The sequence below is a fragment of the Chamaea fasciata genome, unplaced genomic scaffold (genome assembly GCF_029207755.1).
Source record: "Chamaea fasciata isolate MVZ Bird 193981 ecotype frontalis unplaced genomic scaffold, bChaFas1.0.hap1 SCAF_27, whole genome shotgun sequence".
Classification (NCBI taxonomy): Eukaryota; Metazoa; Chordata; class Aves; order Passeriformes; family Sylviidae; genus Chamaea; species Chamaea fasciata.
In genome coordinates this window covers 3,636,576-3,663,500 of record NW_027094112.1, presented here as the reverse complement: position 1 = coordinate 3,663,500, position 26,925 = coordinate 3,636,576, and the positions used below count along the sequence as shown (strand labels likewise).

General features: G+C 46.0%; 2 protein-coding genes across 2 annotated transcripts; both read right to left on the bottom strand.

Annotated features, from left to right (window-relative positions):
* Nucleotides 1-5,950: 5,950 nt before the first annotated feature.
* LOC136301691 (keratin, type I cytoskeletal 15-like) lies at nt 5,951-10,912 on the bottom strand. The gene is made up of 9 exons (XM_066204815.1): nt 10,295-10,912; nt 10,123-10,205; nt 9,335-9,491; nt 8,847-9,008; nt 8,450-8,579; nt 8,041-8,263; nt 7,443-7,753; nt 6,883-6,984; nt 5,951-6,032 (listed from the first exon to the last, which is right to left on the bottom strand). The coding sequence occupies exons 1-9, from the start codon at nt 10,910-10,912 to the stop codon at nt 6,007-6,009; spliced, it is 1,812 nt and encodes a 603-aa protein (XP_066060912.1). The 3' UTR covers nt 5,951-6,006.
* A 7,147-nt stretch (nt 10,913-18,059) lies between these two features.
* Nucleotides 18,060-23,190, bottom strand: LOC136301853 (keratin, type I cytoskeletal 13-like). The gene is made up of 8 exons (XM_066205079.1): nt 22,684-23,190; nt 21,683-21,765; nt 20,999-21,155; nt 20,422-20,583; nt 19,839-19,964; nt 19,437-19,663; nt 18,859-18,977; nt 18,060-18,335 (listed from the first exon to the last, which is right to left on the bottom strand). The coding sequence occupies exons 1-8, from the start codon at nt 23,170-23,172 to the stop codon at nt 18,310-18,312; spliced, it is 1,389 nt and encodes a 462-aa protein (XP_066061176.1). The 5' UTR covers nt 23,173-23,190; the 3' UTR covers nt 18,060-18,309.
* Between the last annotated feature and the right edge of the window lie 3,735 nt (nt 23,191-26,925).

The following is a 26,925-nucleotide window of genomic DNA, read 5'->3' as shown; positions in this document are numbered from 1 at the left end:
ATCCCCAGAAGCTGACCCCGGATGGAAGGGTTTCCATCCTCATGGAAAGAATAACTAAATTATTAATTAACTAAATTAAGGTAGGTTGGATGCCAAAGCCAAGTGTCTGAAGGCAGATATGCTAATAACAGCACATCAGCATTTGTGTCTTGCTTTAGATGGACCCAAACTGTCCCAGTTAGCCCAGGAGAACATGCACAGTTTCCCAGTGACAGTTCTGTCTGAAATGTCTTCATCACCTGCCCTTCTCTCTGTGGGGTTATAGAGCCTTTAATGACTGTTGGTAGTTATGAAGTGTAGCAATCTCCCCTAAACCTCAGGTGCAGGAGCAGAGGGCTTGCCCAAGGAGCTGCCACTTATGCTCTGCTGTCCTTCTCCCAGCCAAGTCCTCTTGGACATGACAATGCAGCACTCTTGTCTTTTGCTTTCCAAAGGCTGCCTTGGTGGTATGTTGATTGTAAATTCAGGACTATTTAACATTTCCTGACCACATGCTTTGTTCTGGCCTTTGTGCCATGCCTGCACCAGCATTGCTCTATTGCTGCTTATGCAATTGCTTTCAAAACCTCCCGATTTTATCTTGCTATTTGATCTCTCAATGGCTGAGAGATGATGAAAGATTCTGAGCAGTTTGGTGATGGAATAATTTCTCCTGATTCTCAGCTGGAGGCTGGTAGTGACATCTCAGCAGCATAAACAGTTTCTGGGCTTTAGCACAATCTGTTATTGGTGCAGAAAGAGGGAGTTCGCTATAGGCAAAATGTTTTTTCTTTTTTTGTGCTGTTTTGCCTCTAGGTGTGGGTGCCTTTGGTCAGTGGGACCCTTTGTCACAAACTCTGCTGTGGTGAGTAAAATTGATTATCGTGTTCAAATCCCCATCAGTGATTCCAGGGATATTTCTTAGACATGCTTTTCATAGCCAAGATAGAAGATCTGTGGGTTTATTAGTGATAGTAAATGCAGAATTCCCTGGAATGATTAAAGAGAGAGCAAAAAAATTGCCAAAATAACATCTTAATTATTTATCTTCTGAGAACCCACATTATTTCCAATTTTATTTACTGGTGTCTTTTTCCATATGTAACTATTCACAGCAGGGATTTGTCCATAGCGAGAGTTCTTCTGATAAGGGCAAGTCTTATTGCAGGCTAGGAAAATACTTTAAAAAATAACAACAATGAAAGGAAAGAAAGGTTCAAACCACTAAGGGTGGAGAACTTTCACTCACCTTGACATTTCATTTTAGCTTTGTATTGTTACCACTCTTTGTATATAAAGGAGGATCATAAATCACAGATTTTGCCTATAGATCTAAGGTAACTTTTAAGTCACATGCTCGTAGGATGTTCCAGTTTTGTCTCTAGCATTGCTGCTATTTCCTTTTTGTTGGTAGTTCCACCTTGGTGTAGAACACCTTGGCTTTATAGGAGCCCTGCTGGCCATGAGGCTGACCCATATTCCTGTGTATTCCTGGAGCTGAGAACTGCCCTTGGAATGTTTGGTTTCTGTCACAGTCACTGTGTGTCTCTTTGGAGCAGGACACTGAAGGGGCTGAAAAATACAGGTGAACTATGAATATTTCATCCTCCTGTAAAGTTGCACATGCTGAATTCTCTCCTGAATGATTTTTAAACATTTTTTGATTGTTAAATATTTGACTGTGCAAATACTTGTAAACCAGAGAAGATCTGTTCTGTGGACAGAATGAATTTTTCATTTCTGAGCTCATTAAAAGAGGCTTTAAAGATTGTTGTTCTCTGATGCTTTTTTGCTAATATATTATATGGATGATGTAAATTTATGGGATTACCTAAAAAGGATCCATCAGGTTTAGGACCATCTCTCATCTCTTTCCCATACGTGATGCATAGTTGAATCATTAATATTTCTTTGTTGATGCAGGATCCATGAAGGATCCTTACAGAACATTGCTGTTTCCCTATGGGAGCAGGGTAAGTACCTTTATTGCTCCAGCCGGCAGCAGTGCCCAGCCTGCAGAGTGCCGGAATGTTCCGACTGCGCTCGGCTTCTGCTCCTGCTCGGCACATGTCATGGTTCAGCATAGCCGACGTTCCTTCACTCCCCCTCTGTTATTGTACTCCTTTTAATCAGGCCTCCGTGATCCGTATCAAAGAAGTGACTCCCAATCACCAGGGTGATGATAAACCCTGGGAGCAGCCCATGCTGCAGAACCGGGAGACTTTTCCAACAGGCTGGACCTGCTGCATTCCAAACAGATCAGGAGAAAATGTGTTCTCCCTTTTGTGCCTGTGTGCTGAAAAATTGAAACTTTTCCCCTTAACTCAATGTCACTCTGCAGCCTCAGCCAACTACTAGAGTTTGTTCTCATCTATTTAATGACCTCTTCTCATCACTCTTACCAGAAATTTTTATAAGAAGAGAGGATTTGTTTTCACCTCAGAGACAAGACTCACTCCTCATTCTTGCTTCAGCGCAGAATGTTCTGGTGAAATCACTGTAATTTCTGAAGAAATTCAGATTAGACCCAGCAAAGCGAACAAGGACCCCTGAGGCAGCAGTGGGTTTGCCTGTGAAGCTTAAAACCTCCAGCACTTTCCCAGCACAACTTTTTGTGCAGGATAACCTGGACCTTGCATGCAAGGAGGCTGATGGGAAGAACGGCTCATCCTCAGATCCTAAAAATGCATACATGGGCTTTGCCAGGTAGCTGTGAGAGCTGTGGGGTGTGTGTGCCCCACAGCTGGGGACCCTGCAGGCTGCTAGTTCCCTCCTGTCAGCTGTCAGCCTTTCTAGCAGTTTCTGAGCCACAATCAGAGTGGTCCCACTGCCATTTCCTCAGTCTTCTACGTGGTGAAGGCAATTAGATTGGAATAACTAATCTTGTTGGTACCAAAACAGAACAGCTGGACAGCACAGTCAGAACACCTGCCAAGGTTCCTGCCTCTCTCTGAGGTTCAGATACCTCAGTCCATTTGGGCTGTGCAGCCTCAGAGCCCCTCGGGGCTTTGGGCACCCACACCTGGATGGCTCTGGTCAGTGCAGTGTCCTGTGGGATGGCACATGGAGAGTGGGATCCTGGCCTGCCTGCACAGGCACTGGTGTGGCACGTTCTGCTGCTGCAGCTCATGTGGAGCGGGGAAGAAGGACATCCAGGGTATCTGCTCTCCTTGCGGCGTAGCTCAGGGAGGAAGGCACAGCTGGGCTGAGCTCTGCAGAGGATTTACACACTCAGGGACAGCCCAGGTGGGCTCTGCCTTCCCCACAGCACAGTGACACGATGTACTTGCTGTACTCATTCTGCAGCCCATGAGGATGGCCTGGGTAGCATTTGGCAATTAACAGGGCTGACAATGAGTGCTCGACAAAAGAGACATCAGCACAATATACACACAGGCAATTTGGAAATTACATCTGTGCCTTCAAATGGACACATGGATTGCTTGGGAGCTCTGAAGCCAGGCACGCAGGAGTGTGGGCACATTGCTTTTTGCCTAAGGTTGCTCTGAAGGTCTTGTTCCAACACGTACCACAATTACCTTCTTGGTGCACTAATAGGAACACTAGATAAGTATCCGAATTGCAACACTTTGTGCTCATAAAATTAAAGCTTATTATGCTGATTAATGACTAATGAGATGTATGCAAATAAAAAGTGCAGTTCTCCTCACTCCTCTGTATTGCTGCTGCCCCACTTTGAGCCTGCCCTGAGCTTTGACGTCTGACACTATAATGTTTGTACTTTTTACTCCTGCTTTGCAATGGTTTGAGTTTTCCAGCTCTGTTCCTCTATGTAAGCCTGCTTTCTCAGTAAGCAAGTACCAGTGATAACCCAGGTGCAGATTTTGTAATACAAAATGTAAAAAGGAAAGAATCCTTAAAACGTGCTTTTTCTTCTGGGGTCTGGTCAGACACCATCTCATTTTAGTCTGTTTTTTGTCTGTAATGAGTGCTAGTGCCACGATTAAGTAGGAGTTTTGTGAGTTTATTGGTGGTTTGTATTTATTTTGTCACATAACATAGCATGCAATAAACCATATTACGGAGCTGATGTACATGTTACATTGTAGATGCAGACTCATTGAATGTATAAACATTATAAAAACATCTTGTTAAAAAAGCCATAGATTTTATATAAGGAAAAGACAGCACAATCAATGCTGAGTAGCAAAAGTAGTAGTAGTAGTATATTATTTATCCTTATGGCTCAGAAATTGTTACTTATTATAACATATCAAAATAAGCATTTAAATCAGCAGCAGAACTACACTGAGTATTGCAACATGCTGCATCCCTTGTATGTGGCTTCTCAGCCCCTGAACTGCCTCACTGCCCTTCCCACACTCCAAATTCCAGTTTCTGCTTTGCTCCCTCAGGGATCAATTCAGGAGACTTTCTTCTGCAAGGTTAAATGCAGAGATGCCTGAGGATTAGATAACTGGCAGTAAAATACTAAAAGTAAATTATATTTTTGGAAAAAAGGACAGGAGCAAGAGGTGTCTGTGGTACCCCAGTGGCAAAGAGCAATGAACTTCAGCATGGACAGGCTGCTCCTCTGAGTAAATCATATCCAACCACCCCGACAGCCTCCTGGGTGTCACTGTGAGGCCAGAGGCCAGGTGATGGCTTGTAAATCACCCTGGGACACTCAGGAGCAGGCACTGAGCAGGAACATTTTTGAGGTTAACTTGGCAGGCTCCTAGAGGAGGTATAAGAAGCATAGCTCCTGGATTGGAAGTATTCCTTAATTTGGGATGCTGGTTGAGTAGCCTCAACAGACAGGTCTGAGAAATAGCTGTCACCACCTGCCAGAAGTGGAAAATGAGCAGAGCAACTGGAGAAAGTAGGCTCAAGGGACAGGTAGCAAAACTGAGACAAGTGTGATGTGATGCTGCAAGGGGTTAAAAATGAAGAAGGTGATTTTGCAACAGATGGGAACTGGGGGTATCCCGGCAAATTATCCCCACCATTGTTGTGGTGTCAGACCAGGTATGTCAGCACATCCTTGTGTGTACAGGAGTCCCTCATGCAGGTGAGCTGGTTCCTCCAGCCCCCAGAGAGACACTGGTCAGGAAAAAAAAAGGGGTTTTTTTGTTTTCCAATACTAATTCATGGCTGAGAGCCCGGCATAAGGCAACACTGTGAATCACTGGCACAGATCTGCCTGGAACTCAAGGTTTAGGATTCCCGTTCCCACGGTCTCCCACTCAGTCTGTGTTTCTCAACATTCTCCCATGGGTGATGCCTTTCTCAGAGGGAAAAAAACAAACCTTATAGTTGTAAAACTGAGTGAGAAAGACTTATGGGAGTGATCGTTGTGTTTGGGCTTAAGCAGGTGAGGGGAGAAGTGCACAGGAGAAATGTAAATGTGGATGTATCTGTGAGCAGGTGTTGTGTGAGAAACCCTCTGGGTTATTTTCAAGTGAAATTCCCAACAGAGCTTATATTTTAAAGAGGTTTTATAGGCAGTAGTCAGTTCCTGAAGCCCACTCTCTTGTCCCTGATGGAAGTCAATAGCAGAAGGGTTTTGTCTGAGTTTTCCCATTGCAGGGAGCATTGTTCCTGGCAGTGCAGACTGCAAAGTTTTGCCCTGTGAGTCTGAAGTGGTGAATATGAAAACTTTGGGTCTTATGGGTAATCTGACACGTCATTGTGTATTCCACAGGTAGGGCTTGATATTTGCAACTGACACAAACAAAAATCTCTGCTAAAGAAACTTGGACCAGACACAGCTTTCTGGTTGCATCAGAGAGAAGCAAAGATTTATTAGCATTTATTCCACATGAACACCAATCACAGTAGAGATTAACTCAGGTAACAGTGATTCGGAACAGAAGCACAGATGGAAGAAGCAGACAGGACATCCAGAGAGCTCTGACGAGCCCCTGGAGTGAGCAGTGTTGAATAAGTTGGACAAGTGTTCGCTCCTGCTCATGGCAGGGGATGTTCAGCCATGCTCAGTAGAGTCTTGCTTGGTCCAAAGGCCTCACTGGGAGGTTGTGCAGTGGAAGATGCTGGTCTTGCTGATCACTCCTCAACCTTTCTAAAACTCCCTGTTGAAAGATGGAGGAAAGCAAGAATTTCTTCAAACAATTCAGCATTTTTAACCTTATGTTACTTCCTAAGTATCACCCGTGCAGTTCTCAGTGCACCAGGGTTGTTCCCAACCTTCTGGAAAGGTCCAGACAATGTCAGACCTGAGTCTGTACAGTGTGTGTGCAGATTTAGCAATTAACTACATGTATCTGCTTCTACCCTCAGCCATGGGAGTGCAAATCGCTTTAGAGTGGCTGCAGCAGTACAAACCAAATGCAGGTGAACTTAGAATCTGCATTTGTGTGTGTATGGATATTTACAGTAGATTTTTATAAGTTAAAGAGAGATGGCACATAATATGCTTTAATCTTGCCTATCGAGCATTAATATATGTTGGAGTTTTGCAGGGCAGAGGAGATGTTTGATCAGAGGAATAAATTTTTGTGGAGGAGTTTGCAAAGCCTGTGTAGGAATTTTTTAAAAACTAGAGCTCATCTACACCAAATTTTACCAAATAATCTTCCTCATGACACAAAATCCTCCTGCATTCACTACCTTGTTTTCAACATCAGGACTGTCTGTGCAGTGTTCCTTCTGTTTGCACTGATGGCTTCAGGCCCTTTGGGTGAGAGCCAGCTCTCATGTCATGACTGACTGTCAGTCTGCAACAGAAACTGTTTGGGACAGAGCCTGACTGAACCTGGTCATTATAACGAGTAAATGGAAACCTCAAAGCAGGACCATTTTCCATCTTTTCATTAAAAAAATCAAAAGTAGAATTGAATCTTTCTAAAAATTACATGTTCCTGCTCATTTTCACCGTTTTCAGGCTTTTGTCTGAGGTGCAGCCAGGACCTGGACCCTTACCCTGTCTTATCTTTTTTATGGCTTCAGACACTTCCTCCATGGTTGCTCCTCTCTCCAATGTTTTGTTTCCTTCCAGGCAGAGCTTCATGTTTTCAGCACTTCCTGGAACCAGAGCCAGGAAATCAGATATGGATCAGACCCTTTGGTCACTCTCCATCTTTTGCTGCTTCAGTATTTTGCAGCCAATGCCTCATATATTTTAAATGTCTTGAGTGTTCCAACTATTCTACTCTGCTTTAACCAACGCCTGCTTAATGATGCCAGTCACATTTCTAACTTCTGACTTTCCTAGTTCCCTGCATACTTTGGATTTGGCACCATTTTCCCTTTTCCCCCTCCGTTTCCTCTTTTCACCCATCCACTGACACAACTCTTCATGCCATCCTTCGTGCTGCTCATGTAGATTTGTCACTGTCTAAGAGCAAACATCAGAGTGGCCTTAAAACAAGATTGGGAAAAAAAATAGCAAAAATATTTCCAGGAAGGAAGTTGTTATATCCTTTCCTGCTAATCAGAGAGAATTGTGAATTGCAGGATGTATTTTTAAATTCCATTTTTACCTGGGCTTTCACAAGAGTCGCCAGGCTGGGACTGGGAAGATGAAGAGCGGGAGAGGCAGGATTTACCCCCTCCTCCTCCACCACTGCCACCTCCTCCACCTGAAGTTTTACCACAGGTTCCACCTCCTGTTTTTCCTCCACTCCCTCCTCCTCCACTTTCAGAAGAGGAAGATCTTCCGTAGGATCCTCCAGATTTTCCTCCACTGCTTCCTCCACCTGAGGACCAACAGCTTCCTCCATGACTTCCACTACTTCCTCCATGACCTCCTCCTCCTCCTGAAGATCCACCACCAGCTCCTCCCTGTGAAGTGCTGTAAGGAGGAAGGGGTGTGTTACTTCTTTCTTGCCTTTTGTTTTCCCAAATAATGGCACTTTCTGATGGTACTTAGGGGAAGAAATGGCAAATTACAATTCTAAACACTTTTGTACAAGTACAGCTCTGCATGCTGCCAGCTAAGATTTAGATTCCGTGTGAATTCTTGTACTTGTAGTAAATATGTTGATGATTAATCCCTTGCACCAATTCCTACTACAAATATTGCTGCCATCCTCTTTCCCTGATTGCATCAATAGAAAGTTAATTAATTGATGACTGTACCTAATATCCTGCGCCCCCTCCTGCAGCAGTGTCCGGTACTGCTGGATCTCCTGCTCCAGGCGGGTCTTGATGCCCAGGAGCATCTTGTACTCCTCGTTCTGGCTCTCCATCTCACAGCGGATGCTGGCCAGCTCCTCCTCCAAGGGCCCGATCATGCCCTGGATCTGCTGCAGCTGCATGTTGTAGCGACGTTCCGTGTCTTCCAGGTTAGATTGCAGAGAGTCTATCTGCAAAGGGAAAACAACATGCAGTGTTTGTGGGAATGTGGCAGGATTAGATCCTTATGCCCAACGTGAGAAAAGTCCCACATGATGCTGTATGTGCCAAGGATCCTCACTGACTGTCACATCCTGGCATTCCAGCAGCTCCTGAGTTCTTTGCATATCAGGGGATGAGGAGCAGTTGTCACCTACCTGACTGATCTGTGACTGCAGCTCAATTTCCAGGCTCTGAAATTCACGTCTCAGCACAGAGATCTGTTGGTTGCTTGATTCTATTTCCTGGCTACTTGAGTGGACTTGTTGACTCACTTCCTCCATCTGAAAAATTAATGTAGGGAATTGGAATTTCTGAGTGTTACAGTGCTAACACGGCAGTTTATCATGGGGCCATATGGAACGCAACAATTTGCAGAAGGGCCACTGGTAGGATGGGGCTGTTAAACTTGTGTGACTGCCACAGCAATTCAAGCCCACTTGTGATTTACTTCATTTTGACCAAAGGGACTCTACTGTTTTTTTGTAAAAGCAACGGATGTTGTGTCATTCCTCTACAGGAAGTTCTTACCAAGAGTTGTCACCATTTACCTTGCTTTCGTACCACTTTTCAACCTCTGCACGGTTTTTCTGAATAATAGCTTCATATTCTTCCCTCATCTCATTCAGTTTTTTCAGCAGATCCTCTCCCGGAGCAGAGTTTATCTCCACATTCACATCCCCGTTGGACTGGGATTGCAGCCGTTTCATTTCCTGCAGAGAAAACCCAGGACAACGAACACAAATGGAGCCTTTCAACAACATATATATATATGTATGTGTGTGTATGTATACATATATATATATATGTATGTGTGTGTGTATATATGTCTGTCTGTATGTACATGTGTGTGTGTATGTATGTATTTGGGGGGTTTGTGTTACAGTTATTTAGCCTTGACTTTCCAGGCATTGCTTGTTGGGGGGCTGAGCTCAGGGGCACCCTGGAGCAGCCTGGCCCTGCCCCTTGGTTGGTATTTTGAGCACAAGATGTCAGCTTCCCACATCTCCAGTGTGCATTTCAAGGAGCTGCCTCTTACCTCCTCGTGGTTCTTCTTGAGGTCGATGATCTCCTCCTTCAGAGACTCAAACTGCAGCTCCAGGTCGGACCTGGTCAGGGTCAGGTTATCCAGCAGGGGCCGCAGGCTGTTGAGGTCGCCCTCCACGTTCTGCCGGAGCCCGCTCTCCATCTCATACCTGTGCCAGGGACAGTGCAGAGAGGTCAGCCCTGCTCCTGGCACCTCAGCCCTCCTCCTAACTGACATTATTGATGGAAAATTCACCTATTCCAGTATCAGGGTCTGCTTTTGTGTCTGTACTTTGGAGCATGCAGTATGTCTCAGCCATCAGACTTAGGAAATCATCAGCCAGTACTTAACATTTAATTAATAATATTACTTAATAACATAAAGGTATTCTTCTTTACAGTAAATAAATGTAAAGTTTATTATTAATATCAAACTTTAATGTTAAAATGTGTTCTGTGGTCTCTTTCATCATCTTTTCTTACTGCAATTTTGTACAATTTCCATCTATCTGGTTAACCAGATTTTCAGTGACAGAAAATCCCAATTTTTGTTTTCTTAAAAATAGAACTTTTTGTAAGCTCTGGCTCAGCAGCCATAGGGAGCATTCCTATCAAAGATCACTCTAGGAATACTTAAAAATTTGAAGTTTCACAAATTATTTCAGTTGCGCTGCCATGGAAGCAGGAGGAAGCTAAATCCTTGTGGATTGATATTTGTTTATGGAATGAATCTGTGAAACTTAAGTTCAGAAAAACAGGAGGAAGGAAGTCAGTGCCTGTAAAAGAGCAATATATATTTACTTTATTCTAAAGTCTTCTGCAGTCATCCTTGTATTATCCAGGTCCAAAAGTACCTTGTGGGTGTCCACAGCTGCAGCCACAATCTAGAAGAGAAGCAATATGTTAGGAAAACATTCCCTGTGAATCTGTCAGTCTGTCAGTGCTCAAATTTCTCTGACAAAGAACATCCTACCTGTTTTTGAAGTTCTTCAATTTTTTCATAATAGTGGCTGTAGTCCTTCGGGCCAACGGGACCTTGCTTCTGGTACCACTCCCTGATTAACTGTTCAAGCTGAGCATTTTCCTTTTCCAAATTCCTGACTGTTTCCATGTAGGAAGCCAGGCGTTCATTGAGGCTCTGCATGGTCAGCTTCTCGTCGTTGGAGAGAATTCCCACATTCCCTCCATGAAAGCCACCACCGCCAAAGCTGCCACCACAGAAACCAGCACCACCTCCACCAAAACCTCCATAACTGCCCCCAAACCCACTCCCACCTGACCTGAAGCCTGTTCCCATGCTGCTGTGGCCCATTCCCCCTCCATAACATCCACCGCCCAGTCTTCCTCCACAGCTGCTGCTGCTCATTCCTCCTCCATAGCTATTGCACCTGCCATAACTACCACCTCCCCCGCCATAGCTGCTCCGGGAGCTTCCTCCACCACAGCTGCTGCCAGAAGACCTGCCACCACCACTTGTCCTGGAAGTGACTGTCATCGAGGAGGCCGAGGAACGTGAGCTGCCCCCTCCACCCCCTCCACTGCTGCTCCCCCGAAGGCAGCTCTTCAGGGGCTGCTTGGAGCCACAGCTCATAGTGGCAGCGGCAAATAACTCAGGTGAAAAGTCAAAGCTGGTCTTACAGATGTTCTGGAATCATAGCTCCAAGTCCCAGCCAACCTCCTCTGCATTTATACCTGAGACAGTGGGTGTCACCGTGGAAGGGAGTACCCGCTTTCCATGTGTGGTTGCAAGCTCTAATTTGCCATAGGGAGATGCTTGGCAGTGGCAGGAAGCTTAACCCTTCCTCTCAGTGTTTGTGACCATTTGTTTATTAACACAAAACATGTAATTTCTGTTGGGTGGCTCTGAATTAGGGAGGTCACTGTTGAGATCTAGTGCACTGGCTTACAGTCATCCGAAACAAACCCATCCCACTCACCTCGTCCTGGTCACAGCCCTCTCAGCACAACAACACGCTGCCATGGTACAGGACAGCAATGGATGTTCCTCTGTATCTTCTAATGCTCAGATATTTGTCAAGGAATTCTGGTTGATTTTTTAATAGCTAACTGATATTTTCATAGGTTTATCATTATCCTATGCTGTATGCTTCTTATTTGTAATCCTTTATTGCTTTATGCCTTTGGAAAGCCTACTGCAGGATGCCTGTTGTAGGTACACAGAACTCTGACTTCTTTATAATATCTCATAAAAACTCAGTGAACAATGGCAAATATCACAGCAATTATCAGCAATTATTTCAATCATACCTCTATAATTGTGTTATATTGTATTATAAATAACAAATTAATTATGCAAGTTGGTATCACAACAACTGCAGAACTGCTCTGTGTCAGGCTAAGGGAAGGAAGTGTAGCAGGTTGTTGCAGGGAAAAACCCTACACGTGCTTGGACTAAATGCAGGTACAGGATGGTTGAGAGATCTGGGAAAGCTTTGAGGCTTGGGGCTGGTCTCTCCTGACATGGCTGGGAGTGTCATTGGTCATGTTCCTGAAGGGGTTTCAGAATTTTATCAGGATGCTTTCCTTATGTTGCACAAAATACAGTACTTGGAGGAGAAAGGAAAAGTTCCTGGTTTGGGGATGAAGTCAATAAACTACATCAAAACAGCATTTTCCCTTCAGATTTGTTTTCCATTCACAGCCACAGCATGACCGAAAGTAGGAAATATTTGTCATCTTCCATTCTCTTCTTTTAAGATTGTACCTTTGCCCATTGCAGCGGATAGTTCAGCTGCACATCTGCCCTGTGAGCCCTCGCAGCACCCTGAGCCTCAGAACGTGACATTTCTCCCTTGGGTACCTCTCACCCCTTCCCTCCTGCCCAGGTACATGATCCTTAGCAAATCCCAGACTGTAAACTGCCGCACCTTGTAGGTGGAACTCATGTGATACCTAATTTCCTGTATTGATTTGGGATATTACTGTTTTCTCACTCTGCCTTTGTGGTGGTGGTTGTTGCTAATTAAGTTTTGTTTGTTAGAGCAACTGTTTGTGGAAACAGATTTTGGTAGAGGCCCCTCCCAGCACACCCTGGCCCACGCAGAGGACATGCCTCACGTTCCACCTGCTGCTCCACTTCATCTCTGAAACATCCAAGGGAGCAGGGCCTCCCCTGCATTGTAGGAATTTAAATGGTTCACCACTACACTCTGTAGAGTCTGGGGGATAATTTTCTCCAGTGAGAAATCCTCTTCTCCCAAAGTGAATGAAACTCTCTTCAATACTTCCAGCTACTTTGGCTCAAGAAGCAGCTGGGTTATGTCCCATTTAACTGTTGCTTTGACACCCCTGATACAGAGACATGGGAACAAATCAATGTTGTTCCGTATAATTCTGCAGAAAGATTTTGTTGGTTTTTTTGTTTGGGGTTTTTTTGTTTGTTTTGTTTTTTTTCTGGAAAGATGTTTATTACATCTTTTGTATCAGTCGTTCCTTTTAAGAAGACCAACCTTCCTGTTTTCCCTTAACAAAAGAACATTTTTGGATGGTTTGAATATCAGTGAGGATGCTTGTGTGCAATTTCATAGCTTCATTTTTAATACATGAAAGGAAGGTTTAATGCCATTTTTCCCCTAGAACCTGTGCAGGCAATGTACTTCAAGAGTGAAACTTCGCTCCTTAAAACTGAAGAAGCCTGACAGATTCATCATGTCTGGAAATCCTGGCCAGGATCAGAGACAGAAGTTACAGAACAAATGGTTCCTGAAAGGAATGTTTTGTTTCAGAACTGCTGTAAGGTGGAAGCTGGTTTATGGGTAGTAATTTTCTCTGCAGTTCTGTCTCATAGTGTTGTCCAGGCCCTTGCAACACACTGAGCTTCCTGGGTGATCTTAGATAATGTTTCCAGCAAAATCCAGAGACGCTGCTGAAGTGCAGCTGGAGGGCTGGGAAACCATCACATAAAAGTGATTGCAATAAACTTCAGGAACTGGAAGGATCCCCAGAAGTACCTGAGAAACGGGACAGTGAAATGTTACGGAATCTGTGGCTGGTGCTGCTCACTGCAGCAGAGCCAAAAACTGGGCAGAGACAAACTGGGATAGGGGGTTTGGGGGATGTGGAGGAGGAGGAGGAGAAGGAGAAGGCAGGTAGCTCCACAGTTGTTTGCAATGAGGCCTCTCCCTTTTCCTGTGATGAAATCGTTATGAGCTCCTGCCCATAGAGGAGGATGGACTATTTAAGCCTGAACGGCTCACCCAGCACTGGCAGGAATTCTCCCAGGATGGGCAGGAATTCACTCAGCATTTCAACGGCAGGGTTCCCATGTGCTCTGCACAGCCCTGATGTGCATTGGCTGAAGCAGAGGCTGTGGGATAATGAAGCCCTTTTCCTTTGGGAGTGTGGCAGCAGGAAGGGGCTGGGGCATAGCTCAGGCTGGGGGTGTGGGTGAGCTCACACCAGCACTTCTCAGCCCCCAGAACCACCTTTCCCAGCTCCACATCCACACTCTCCCCACACTGTTGTGTTTGGGAGAAATCTCTGAGGCTGCTGAGCACATTTGTGAGGTCACAACTGGACTCTTGTCCCCCTTTTTGGTGCTTCACTGGGATCCTTTCCCATCCTTCCTGCTTCTGGTCAGGTCTTGTTGGAAAACTCAATCCTTGTATGTTGCTACACAGGGAAAAACTATGAAATATTTACCTAGGGAATATGACTCATTCTCATAATTATATGTTATAAAATAACTCCCATTATACAATCATCAGGCAGTTTTATTAACACCAGATAATTCCATAGGATTTCTCCATAGTAGAAAAGAAAGCCAGTCACAAGTGTGACTGTGTTGGAGAGTGAGCATCATTCTTGTTTGAACTCTGCTCTTCATTCCAGTGAGCTTCAGCTGCCTGACACTTAGCATAATGCTGTTCTCTTCTCCATTAAAATTTAAATTATGAGGATCTTTTTCTTATCCAATAAAAGGTAGATGTTTGAAACTGGAAAAATCTAATTTGGATCAGTTGTAATATATTAGAGCTAAATCATGCTTATTGTTTTAATAGTGGATTAACTGAGAATTCTAGGCAAAAAGTAATTCCTACCCAACAATTCATAATTGTTCACTATGTACTGAGGGCACAATATGTTTGGAATCTTCTCTCTCCCCCACTAACACAGCTGTGGGTGCCTGGCAGCAGTTCCATCCAGAAATATTTGAGGTTGGAAATGCTGTCAGTTCCAACAATTTCCAGTGAAAAGTGTGATTTTCTATAAATGTATTTTTGTGATTAGAAATAACTCTGTCAAAAGACAGTGCCTCATTCTTCTCCAGGCGTGGGCTCCTAACCAGTGTGCTTGGGTTCATTCCCACAACCCAAACCACACAGTATTATTTTAGATCTCAATGATATTCTGTGAAAATCATCTGTGAGTGTTGGCCTTGGCAATGCCCAGTGAAGGGTTGGACTCAAGGGTTTTAGAGGGATTTTCCAACCTAAATGGTTCTGTGATTCCCTTATGCCAAAAACTATTCAGGCTTTTTTTAAGTGAAGAGTTTTAAAATATCTGTTTTGAAGTGAGAAAGTCCCCACCTCTCCCGAACTATTCTGCAAGACAGGGTGTAATCTTGGCGTCCACCCACACCCCAAGGTGTGTGGTCACAGGGAATATCCCTGGAATCTGTCCCTGTCATGTCCACTGGTCCTAATGCAGCACGTTCACCCACTGGTGAGTTAAAGCTGGACTTGGCATGGATAGGTGATCTGCTGCCATCCAGGGAAGGGCAGTCAGGGGTGTCCGTCCAGCAAACATTCCTCCTTTCGGAAAAGCATAATCCCTGCCTACATTCTCCCTGATCTGTTACTCATTCGCTATTGCAGAGCCGAATAGTGATGAAACATTAAAGAGCACCTTCAAAAGCTCCACCACCCTCAGAGTGATGGTGGTTGTGATAGGAGCAGTAATTAGGTGACTCAGAGCCATAAAAAACTTTCAGAGCACAAACCCTTTGGTTTGGAGCTGCTTCACTGTGAATCTAAACAGCCCCTGGCCCATTTGTCCTTCTGGGGTCTCAGCTGCTGCTCCATCGGCGAGACCCTCATTAGCAAAGGGTCATTACAGCACGTTTACAGCTGGGCTTTTTTCACTGCGCTCCCACCTAACAACACAATGCAAAATACTCCAGTGCCATTTGGAAAACAAACAGGTATTAGCAAACTGGTGGGTGAGTTTCAGTCTGGGGCCCGTCCCACGCACCCCCACACGGGAGAACACCTGGGATCTGCGGGAGGCGGGGGGACACCTGCACCATCCCTGAAGTCACACGCGGAACCGGGTCACATCAACCTCACTCCGAGTGTGAGCATTAAATATCGGCGGAGCTGGAGCAGGATGCCAGAGCTGGTAGGGTGTTTTGTGGCACTGGAATGTCCCCAGCACGTCCCGCAGACACCGCTCCACCCGACTGGCTCTGCTGGGAGGGGATGAGCCGAGCCCCCAGCGCTGGCTTTGCCGCTCGCCTCTGCTGCGGGCGCCATTCAGCAGCTCGGTAGGAGCCGAGTGCCCTCTAGAGAGCACCTGCAGCCCAGGGCCGGGCATCATTCATCCTGCATCTCCAAATGATCTCCAAATATCCCGTGTGGTGAAACGTAGAATGTGTCGGGATCCCTCGGCACGGTGGGCACAAGGCTCGGTGGCACAGAGGGAGCGCTGCCCACCCCACTGCAGGGGACAGAGGCTGGACAGGGCTGAAATCACTGCAGATTGTGGATCAATGCATTTTTATATCATTTTAATCGCATATTATTGTACTTCTGTTGGATAGGCTAGCAGCAACTACTTCCACTTAGCCACAGTCAGGATTAGCTCTCGACTAACTTAGCGACTCTGGGCCTCTTGGGAAAATGTAAGCTCCGTTTTAAGCAGAGTCTCAGACCTCATTGGTCTCAGGTAATGCAGTTTTTGCACACCTGGGGCAGAGCAGGGACCGGACAGGCCGGGGCCAGGACAGGGCTCAGGACCAGGACACTGACAGGTCAGTGTTTCCTTTGGATCTGCCAGCTGGGAACAGCTGACACCTGATGGAGAGAGCTGGGAAGTGCCAGGATTTCCCAGGCACTTTCTCCATTTCCTTGTTCTTCAGCACAAGAACTGCACGTCAGTCAAGATTACTAATTATTCCAGCTGCTCTTAAATTTTTGTGTGACTTTAAATACAGAAATATAGTGCTAATGACAAACCTCTGCTTCAGACTCGGTCCAAACTGGACAGTTTTTGGATTGGCCAGTTTTGCCCTGTATTCTCAAGCATATTCAATATCTCTGTCCTCTGGGGAAAACAAAATAAAATAAAACAAAACCGACCCACTATCGGTGTTTTAAATTTCTCTTTCCTCTGGGAAAAACAACCAAACCCAACCCAGTGCAAGTATTTTCACAGGTGCTTCAGGTTGCTATTTCATTCTCTGGTACAAGAGGGGCAGTGCCGATGGAGCAGAAGGTGAAAAGTCAGACGCCAAATTCCAATTCCCAGGATTTTAGTTTCGGTGTGCACCTGCCTCTCGCTCACGGAGGATCTGATTCACGCTGTTCTGCTGGGAGGAGCGACCAGCAGCTCCGGGGCTTTCTTCAAGGATTTGGGCAGCTGCAGAGGAAAATTCGAGTCTGGGAAGAGCAGCAGGAGACCCCGGTCCGGCCCCACGAAGGTGCAGTGCTGCCGACAGGATCCCCCGGTTCCTCCCCGCAGTCGGGACGAGCATCCCTGCTCCCGGTGCGGCCGCCCGAGAGCGCCCGTCCCCGCCGCCTCCCGGCCGCCAGGGATCACTCTTGTCCCTTCTCCGCTTCCTCACGGCCAAAATTCCGCCCTCCCTTTGCTCCTTCCCGGCTTATGGCAGCGTAGGAACCGACCACACGCTCCCGTCAGGAGCGGGACTTGGGGAAATGATTTTGCCTTTATGTTTCAAATGTTTTTTAATTTCTCAACAAAGGAGTTCAAAATATTTGACACGTGTTTACGTGTGAGAAATCTTTGTACCGTGTCGCATAAGTTACAAAAACGGCTTCCAGGGCATCAACCCTTTCCGTCCTGTGGGTGTCTCTGCACAGCTGTGGTTGTTCAACCACCCCTTGGCTGGCTGATGAGCAGAGGAGGTTGCTGAGAACGTCTGCCATCTCAGCACCTGCTGCTTTGCTGACAGGCACCCAGGAGAGGGGCACTGTCCTCGCAGGGTGCCCCTCCCCGGGCAGCGGTTTGACACAGAGGAGCTGGGTCTGCTCTGCCCGGGGACAGTACCCCACTCAGACACGCTCACACTGCTCAAGTCCAGGAGACAGGCAGGGCCAGGAGACACCTGCTGAGACGTGTGTGACAGACATCATGCTCCCCAGCACCAGCACATATCCCAGTTTAACACCTGACACATCTGGAGAGCAGCTGGAGATGAGCACTAGAGATGGCTGCTCAGGTGGTGCCTGTGTGTGAATACACACCTGCCTGAGCCCTGGAAATTTCTGTCGCTGTGCTTTCACTGATGAGCTCCAGCTCTGCCTGTCTGACTCCTCTCGTGCCACAGGAATGGGCAACATTTGCCTCAGGCTGTGACAACAGGGAGGAGCTGGACAAGACCTGCCAGGTCAGCAAGGGCAGTCTGTCCTGCTGGCAAAGCAGCTTTGTTCCCAGTGCAGGATGATCCTGACTGGTTTAGGTGCCCCTTGTTCATGGATCAGCACCTGGTGTTTGAAAGGAACTCAGTTTCAGACACAGGTTCTTGATTGCGGGCAGAAGCAAAGTTTTATTAGAGACATTTTCACCAGCAGGTACATAAGTGACCTGACTAACTCAGGTAACTTCTAGAGGTTACAGCATTGCAGAACAGAAGAGCAGAACAGAGGAGGTGGCTCCTGACACCCCCTTTAGCTACGTGGCCAAGCATCGCTGAGTTACTTCTACTTTCTCTGCACAGAGGGTGCAGTGAACACAGACTCTTCTTGGGTTGTCTGTGGGTTTCCCTGTCACATTCCAGTCCATTTCTCCTTAATCACAAATTCTTCTGCAGGTAACTGGAGAGAAAACACAGCAGTGTTATTCGATTGGAACACAAGTAAAATCCTTTACAGAAATCAGATCTTGGTGATGCCCTTGTTTCTGGAATGCACTGCTAAGCTGGTGCAGCTGGCAGCAACCCAGGAAGCTCCATAAATTCCCTAAATATTTTGCTTTAATGGGAATTTCCACTGGTAAAGCTACAGCATTACTCTTCTTTTCACTTGTTCCAGATTTTTTTGCTAAGCTTTGGCTTCTTCACTTCTTCTTCCAGATCTTCCCATCATGCTTTATTTCCCTGGCCTTCTCTGCATTCTACTGGTCCTTTTGTCTCCCCTTTGCTTCCTGCACCCTGTGTTTAGTCCAAGCTCTCTTTAAACCCATTTCTCAGTGACACCAACACTGTAACACATCCCTCTTTTAGCACAGTGACTCCGAGAGGATGCCTATGACATGTCCTAGGAATGTGCTGTCTGCTGGCTTTAGTGACAAGGAAACTGAACAAAGCCAGTTTTCCCTTTGTGAAAACACAGCCCTTACCTTGTATGTCTCCGGTCTTGCAGGGTGGGACCTGGGGCTGGCAGTGGGCAGCTGAAGTTGTTGTGTAGGTGTGGCTCGTCCTGATGACCCCTCCACCAGTTCCCATTCCTCCTCCGTGACTAGTGGGAAAAATTTGGTGAAAGAAATTGGGAATTTTAGAACTTTACATGTCACTACTGACTGACTACATGACACAAAGTCTCAAACTATGTCTTTTATAGGCCTAACAGTATTTTACATTACATTTTCTTTCACTTTGAGAGCTGCTTTACATTTGTGCTCCCCCTTGGCATGGACAGTTCTCACCAATCTCACCAGTATAAAAAAGAGACTGCCACCAATGCTGACATAATGCCAGGAGTGACAATGTTGTCACCAGCAGTTAACAGATTTGGTGTTCTGCTTTGCAGATTCTGAGGACTGACATTTAGTTCTGATTGGAATGTTCATTCATGAGGCAACTTTTTCATCTCAGAGAAAGCCTTAAGAAGGACTGAAGATCAGGTTGGATACCCAATCTGTAATACTGATCCTTGACATTTTCATTTATTTTCTAGTGGATCTAGAGAGGTACTTACATGAGGTCCTGCTGTCCTCCTTCCAACAAGCACCGGTAGGTCTGGATCTCCTGCTCCAGGCGGCACTTGACGTCCAGTAAGGTCTTGTACTCTTGGTTCTGGCACTCTATTTCTGCTCTTATTTCAGCCAACTGCTGCTCCACACATGTGATCTGGTTCTGTAACTCACCGAGGAGGGTGTTGTACTGGCACTCAGTTTCAGCCAGAGATGATTCCAAGTTATTTCTCTGATAAGATAAGCAAAAAAAAAAAAAAAAACAAAAAAACAACAATCATTTAAGTGTCACTCTCCAATCCAAAAATGAATGAGCCTTTCACCACCATTGTCCTGGTTGGTGGATGTGGCTGTTCAGGCTAAGAAACCCAGCAGTGACCAGCTGGAACTGTCAGTTCATCACCCACCTGGCTGAGCTGAGCTTGGAGATCGATTTCCAGGGTTTGCAATTGGCGTCTCAGTTCAGTCACCTGGTTGTTGCACGTCTCCACCTCCTGACCACTTGTAATAACCTCCCGATTCACCTCCTCAATCTGAAATCACCAATGCAGGATAAAGAGCTTCAGGGGATATCTGGGTATGCTGGACTTGCTTTTACAGGAGCAGAACAGGGTGAGTGTTCAGCAAAAGGAAACAGGGAGCAGGGCAGGTTCTCTGTGCACAGGATGTTCCCTACCAGCTCCCCAGCTTGTTCGTTTTACAAATCCCATTAACCTCATGGCTATTAAATCTCTTTAATCCAAATGTGGAGTATCTCTGTTCCAACAACACACCACAAGGCCTTGTGGCAAACGCTGCTATTCCAGGTGGGACATAACAAACTGGTCAGACAGGCCTGTGGCTCCTGTGGAACACAGGGTATAATGAATGCTGCTCTCGGGCTTCATTGGGAAGGAAGAACTGCTTATTGTCTCCATGTCTGGTGTCTGAAAGGCTCCTGGGTTCGGGGCTGTGTGTGTCAGTCTGGTTTGCAGCACAGGTGTCACTTACCTTGCACTCATACCAATCCTCGACTTCCTTGCGGTTGCGCGCTATCAGTGTTTCATACTGGCATCTCAAATCCTCCAAGATTTGCCTGAGATCTGGTCCCGGGCAGGCATTGACCTCCACACTCACGTCTCCAGTTGATTGTTTCCTCAGGCAACTCATCTCCTGGAAATAAATCCCAGATCAGATCATACTGGCGTTTGGAAGGCAGAACAGAAGAGCAAAGCTCAGTGGCCAAGAACTGCCCTCCCTGTGAGATTTTCCTCCCTGCTGTGGCTGTGAAACGCACTAGTGGATGGTGCAAGTGTTTTCCCAATGAATCTGTTGGCTAATATCTTTCTTCATCCACTGGAGTCAGCAGCAGCTTTCCCCCCCTCTGGCACTCCCAGCGTGAGCACAGCCCCAGGACCAGCACTGTCCCTGCCAGAGCTCCCTTCCCTTCTGAGGCAGAGTGGTCTGAGCCCTGGAAAGTTTGGTGGGAAAGCTGTGGCCTGAAAGTGGACAATCTTTTAAACTCTGAGCACAGTGGCAAAGTTTTCTGCCAAGGCCATGATGCTCGTAGGATCCAGGCAGGACCTACCTCCTCATGGTTCTTCTTCAGGCAGCAGAGCTCCTCCCGCAGCGACTCCAGCTGTGCCTCCAGGTCAGACCTGCACAGCGTCAGCTGGTCCAGCACCTGGCGCAGCCCGTTGATGTCGGCCTCCACGCTCTGGCGCAGGGCCAGCTCCGTCTCGTACCTGGGTTGTGTCAGAAAGCAGAGATTCAGGATGGGGAGGTCCTACATGGGTTCTCTTTGTGCCAGGATCTCCTTCCCTAGCTCCATGGTTTCTCCTGCATTTTGCTGTCCGAGGTGAATGCACGTTGCCTTGGATTTCTGCACCACTTCATGTCTATGTGAAAGCTTATGAAAAGCTTTTTTCCCTCATGTTTTTTTGCCCTGCTCTTGCTCACTGTATATTTGGTATCGCTTATTCAGCTGTATTTCTGCTTTGTTGATCCCATCTGCGCTGGTCTGGGGTGAAAATGGGCCACTCCCTGAGGTGCCTGTCCCCAGCCTCACCACAAATGCCGTTGCTAAATGTTTTACCCAAGACCACTAATTAAGGGAGGGCTGGTGACCAGGAGCAAAATGCCTTTCATCATCCTGCCCTACCGCAGTGGTGTGGGGAGACGTGTCTGGAGCCTCTGTAATTAGTGCTCTGAGCCTCTCAGGGAGGTGGAAAGGAGCAGGAGGGAGGCAGCAGGTTCATAGAGGGGCACTCACTTCACACGGAAGTCGTCAGCAGCCATCCTGCTGTTATCAATGTCCAGGATGATCTTGTTGTTATCAATGGTTGCACAGACAATCTGGAAAACAGCAAACCATGAGAAATATTTCCTCTCTCCTGTTCTACTCTGTAGGTCTTCCTGCCTTGCAGCTGGGTAGTAACTCTTCACATTTCCCTTTTTCTGTTACCTTCTCACATAAGTAACCTTGTCCCTTCAGCAGAGAAGTTGAAGGAAATGGCTTTGCCTCCTTTACTCACAGAAGAAAGGAGATCAACCACAAAGGGCTGGGAATTAAAGAGTTGTGGGATAGGACTTCTCAGTTTCAAGATCTGAAGGGAAGTTCCAAAGATGCTTCAAAAAATAAACCTGAAGAACTTTCCTTAAGATCCCAAATCTCAACTGACATTTAAGCTGGCATGTTCTGGGCTTCAGAGTTAAGGACCTTCAGGGAACAGCATAGAAAGGTGTCTTTAAGCCTTAGGATCAGCCATAACTTTCAGTGTGGACTTATTATTTCAGGCTGTTTGTGTCACTGTGACAATCAGTTTCAATTCTCAGTTTTTCTCACCTAGACATTTATAATGTATCATTTCATAAAGCATCCAAAGTATATGTCTGTGATTGTCCCATAGCTTGCTTTGCTTTTTCTGTGGTGCTGACACCACTGCATTTCCTCAGAGTACATTGGAATATTACATTTACAATTGTATGGTCAAGTACTATGTACCTAGACATCCTTTTCCTCTTTCAGAGCGTTCTCCCACCCATACCACCTTGCAGCACCCATCCTTGGTGTGCCCCCACACTCAGCAATGTCATGGGGGAATATGCCAAAATTTCTGTTTGCAAAGACATTCACAAGCACCAAACTTCCCTCCAACAACTGCAGTAGGTTCTAAACACAAATTCAGGAATAAGCTTTCAAAAGGGGAGGAACAACCCAGAATTTCAGCAGTAAGCTTCCTAATGGGGAGGAAAAACCCAAGGGAAGATTACCTGGTTCTGAAGATCTTCAATCTCTTTGTAGTAGCAGCTGTAGTCACGGGGCTCACAGGAGAGGCCCTGTGTTGCATACCACTCTCTGATCCTGCACTCCAGCTCAGCATTCTCCTTCTCCAAGCACTTCACCTTGTCCAGGTAGGAGGCCAGACGGTCATTGAGGTTTTGCATGGTGACCTTCTCATCACAGGACGAAAGCAAGCAGTCGCTACCAAGACCCCCAACAACCACACCACCTCCGATGCCAAACCCAAGGCCATTGCCATAGCAGTTGCCACCTCCATAGTTCCCACCAGCCAAGCTACCAACACTCAGTCCCCCTCCATAATTCACTCCACCGCAGTAACTCCTTCCAGAAAAACCTCTGCCACTGCCTATGCCAAAGGAAGAAATCCGTGCTCCACCACCACCACCAATGATACAGCTGCCACCGCTGCTCCTGCCTTTGCTAGACACAGTAATAGTCTCCTTAATGTTGCAACTCATGGCGACAGCGGTTGGAAACGCAAGCAGAAGCCCAAAGCAAGATGCACAGCTTGATACGAAATCAGACTGCAAGCTGGCCGTGGCCGCCGATCCCTATTTATACCTTCCACAGTGGGTGTCTCCACTGCTTCTTCTTCCCATAAGGCTGGCTACTCCTGCCATTGGTGCCAAGAATAATTTCTCAAAGGGAAGTTTCCTTTCAAGAAGCCTGGTAGACAAGGAAGATACTTTACATGTCTCTTGCTAATTTCAAAAATACATTAGCAATAATGTTTTATGAATCATCAGCTTTTTGTTTATGATGCAAACTTACAGCATTAAGCCAGGAAAAACACTGTCCTAAATTACATACCAGGAAGAAATCATTAAAGGTTATTGCATCAAAGAGCTCTTTATCTCTCATTAATTTATTTTCATTTTATTTTGAGTTGAATAAGCAATTTTCATGCAAGGTGCTGAGGTTGGAATATGTAAGATGAAAAAGAAAGAAGAAATACTAAGTTTGCTTTTCGAATGATGTATGAAGAATGATGTAAGAACTCTGGAAAGATCAGAGACACAGAGATTAACCTTTCAATCTCTCCACTGGCAAAATGACAAATCTGAAATACTCTGCTGCGAGACAAGTGAGACCAAGGAGGGATCTCTTAATGGACACGGATGAAAGGTTCTTCATACATGATTGTGGCTCTCCAGTAATTCACAAAGGATTTGTTTCATTATGTGGAGAGTGTAAAGGAAGGTAAAAGTGCTTTAAATATTTCCTGTTGTTTAGTGAAAGATAATTTCTGCACTTCTCCTCATTATGGATTGTAATTGTTGCTGGGAAAGGGTGGTTTTGAAACAGTGGATGGGAGTGGAAACATCTTATGGCCAATTTCTCTGTCAATACGTGCTGCATTTTAATCAGAGCTTTGGGATTGCTGTCCTGGGACATATAAAGACAGAATTGCTGATAGAGCTGCAGAGCAGTCACTGCCCTGTGCAGTTCTACCTGGGCTGGAGAAGCTTGATTTGGTACAAACTGGAGGCTCTCTATCAGTAATGTTTCCAAATCTCAACTAAGCAAGGAAAATAAAAAGTAAGAATCCTTTCACACTTTTTAAATCAAAATTCATGCTGAGCTTCTCTTCATGAGATGTTTTGCTGAGGCTCCAGAGCACTGGCCTTCTCCCTAGGGAGCCCCTTTCCAGTGGCCATGGAGCAAGAGACAGGCATTCCATGGCTTTCTGAACCCAACTGTTCCTTGTAAGAAATTCTCCAAATCTCCTTCAGCAGGGAAAAGTGAGTTTAAACTCTTACTAAAATCCTCACTCAGTGTCAGGATTGTGGATTGGAATAGCTATTGTTGTGGCAGGTAAATGATCCCATTTTCTTCATGACTGACTTATCCCAGTATTCATGGATTTACTCATCATTTTATTGCTCTTACTCTTATTTCTGTTGAAAAGATGTCTCCCCTTTTATTTTCCTCCTTGGATGTTCCTTATCCATGCCATGAAAGGCAGAAGCATTCCAGTGATCTCTCCAGCAGGCTGGAGACGGATGTGGAGAGGTTTCCCTGAGTGATTTACTCCAAGACAAAGCACTTGCCGCCAGCCAAGCTGCAGCTGGACCTAGCCACGGTGCCTGCATGTCGGCCTGCCCTGCCTGACACACTGGGCCTCCCTCTGCCCCAAAACACACAGAAACAAAGCTCAGAATAGGTAAAAGCTCTAATAAAGTTATTGTGTATAGGAAGGAATCACCGGATTTCATTCCTAGGACTGAAGAACATAATTGGGAGTCAGGGTGTGGTGGCAGGAGCAAACCGAAACTGCTGTAAGCTGCATCGCTGGAAGCTTCTCCTGGTCTGTGGATGATTCCTCGGGAGTTTCCCAACAGCTGTGTTCAGCAAGCATCTCTCCTGAGTGAGCACACATTCCTTCCCCAGCCCCGCAGTTATCACACAGCACATCAGTGTAGCGCAGGCAGAAACACAGGATGACTTGTACTCCGTGGGAGTGCAGGGTGTCTGCACGCTGGGGACGCTCCTGCTCCTCCGAGACACCTCGGTCCCCTCTGCCCCTCACACCTCTGTGTGCCTGCAGCAACCACCCATGCCCAGGAGCTTCGCTCCTCACACACTTCCCTCTGTCTTATTATTTTTCCTGTTCATCTCCAGGAAATGAGGGCATTAGAGAAACTAAGTAATTGTTCCGAGACCTGAAAAAATTAAATTAAGCTTTCCTTCATGTTTTCATTCAGTTACTTGAACTCATAAGCTTCCTGGGTCTGTCTCATCAGTACAAAGAAATAGGGAAATGGTATGGAAATGTAGTTTCCAATGTTTGCAGCTCCATAATTTGCAGCTCTTTAATAAATGAAGTGTTTCCAGGGTGTTTTCTTCTGGGGAACTGTTAATCACAACCTGCCTCTCCTGAGCTGCCTTCCAGACTCATCCCAACCTGTAGGTCCACAAACAACATCACAGCGTCCCAGCAGCTGAGGCTGTACCCCCCAAGGGCTTTCCAGAGGCATATTCATAATTTCTTGATCATTACAGTCTTTCTGGCCATGTCATTAGGTCTCTTTCACCTCTCAGGAATTCAGGACAGCTCCTTTGTGAAAGTGCACGCTTTGGACCTGCTGGATGTGGTGGGAAGGGTGGGGAGGTCTTTGATATGAGCCTAGGGAATCTGGAGGAGCAGCTAGATGTCAGTAGCAGTTCACAAGAGGAGGAACTGGTGGGAATCAGCTGGGGCTGCCAGGAGAGACTGGGAAGCTTTTACAAACCACAGGTAGCCAAGAGTTTCCAGAAGATTGGAAACTGGAAGAGTCTCAGTGCAGTGTCCTTATATTTTTAGAAAGAAGAGTGTGAGGACTCATAGATTGGAAAGGATTGAGGCCGAAAAGGGCAGCAGTGGGTTATCTCACTTTGCACTGAAAAAGGCAGTGGGTCTTTGCACTGAAAAAGGCAGGAGGAGACAATGGGAATGGAAAGGGAAAGATTTGATTTTCAACTTCACAGCCAGAGCTCTGAAAACAACTGGGATACCCACTGGAGTTCAACACAAGGAAATTTGCCCTTACAGCCACAATTTGTATCTCTTTTGATCTCTTGTGAAGCACTGGCACAGGTCTACTGAAGGAATTCTGCATCAAGTGTGGGACTTCCTGTAGAACTGGAACTGAACTTTAAATAAGGCTTAATTTGTCTTGGTTTAAAAACTTCGACCTTTGGCCACTCCTCTGAGTCATTGCAGGTGTTCCAGTGCTGCATTATCTTGTCTTGCCCATGGATATTATTAAACTTAGTGTCTGGTAGCTGAAATAAAGAAATATCACTGAGACATCTTCTCTCTACGGCCTCTCACAACAGGAGAGGGGCACCTTTCACCTGGTCCCTGAGACATTAGTGGTAGAACTACTTCAGGCACTTGCTACCATGTTAAGTCTATTTCTGTATCATCAGAGAAATTGGTGTCTCTATAAAAGAACTGGCAATAAAAAAGACACACTATACTGTATGTCCTGAAGTGGTTTTGTCTTTGTACCTGTTCTCCTCCTGCCCTGGGTCCGGCTGTTCCATAACCTCCAGCCTTTGATGGAAAAGGAATAACCAGGAGTTTTGCTTTACTGGGTCATCTCACAGGTGAATGTGACTGTAAGAGCCACACCACTGTCAAAACCACCACTGCTTGGCTTTCTGGACCAACAATTTAATCCTCAAAACACCCTCATAATACTCTGAACTGCCAGTTCTCCAAACTC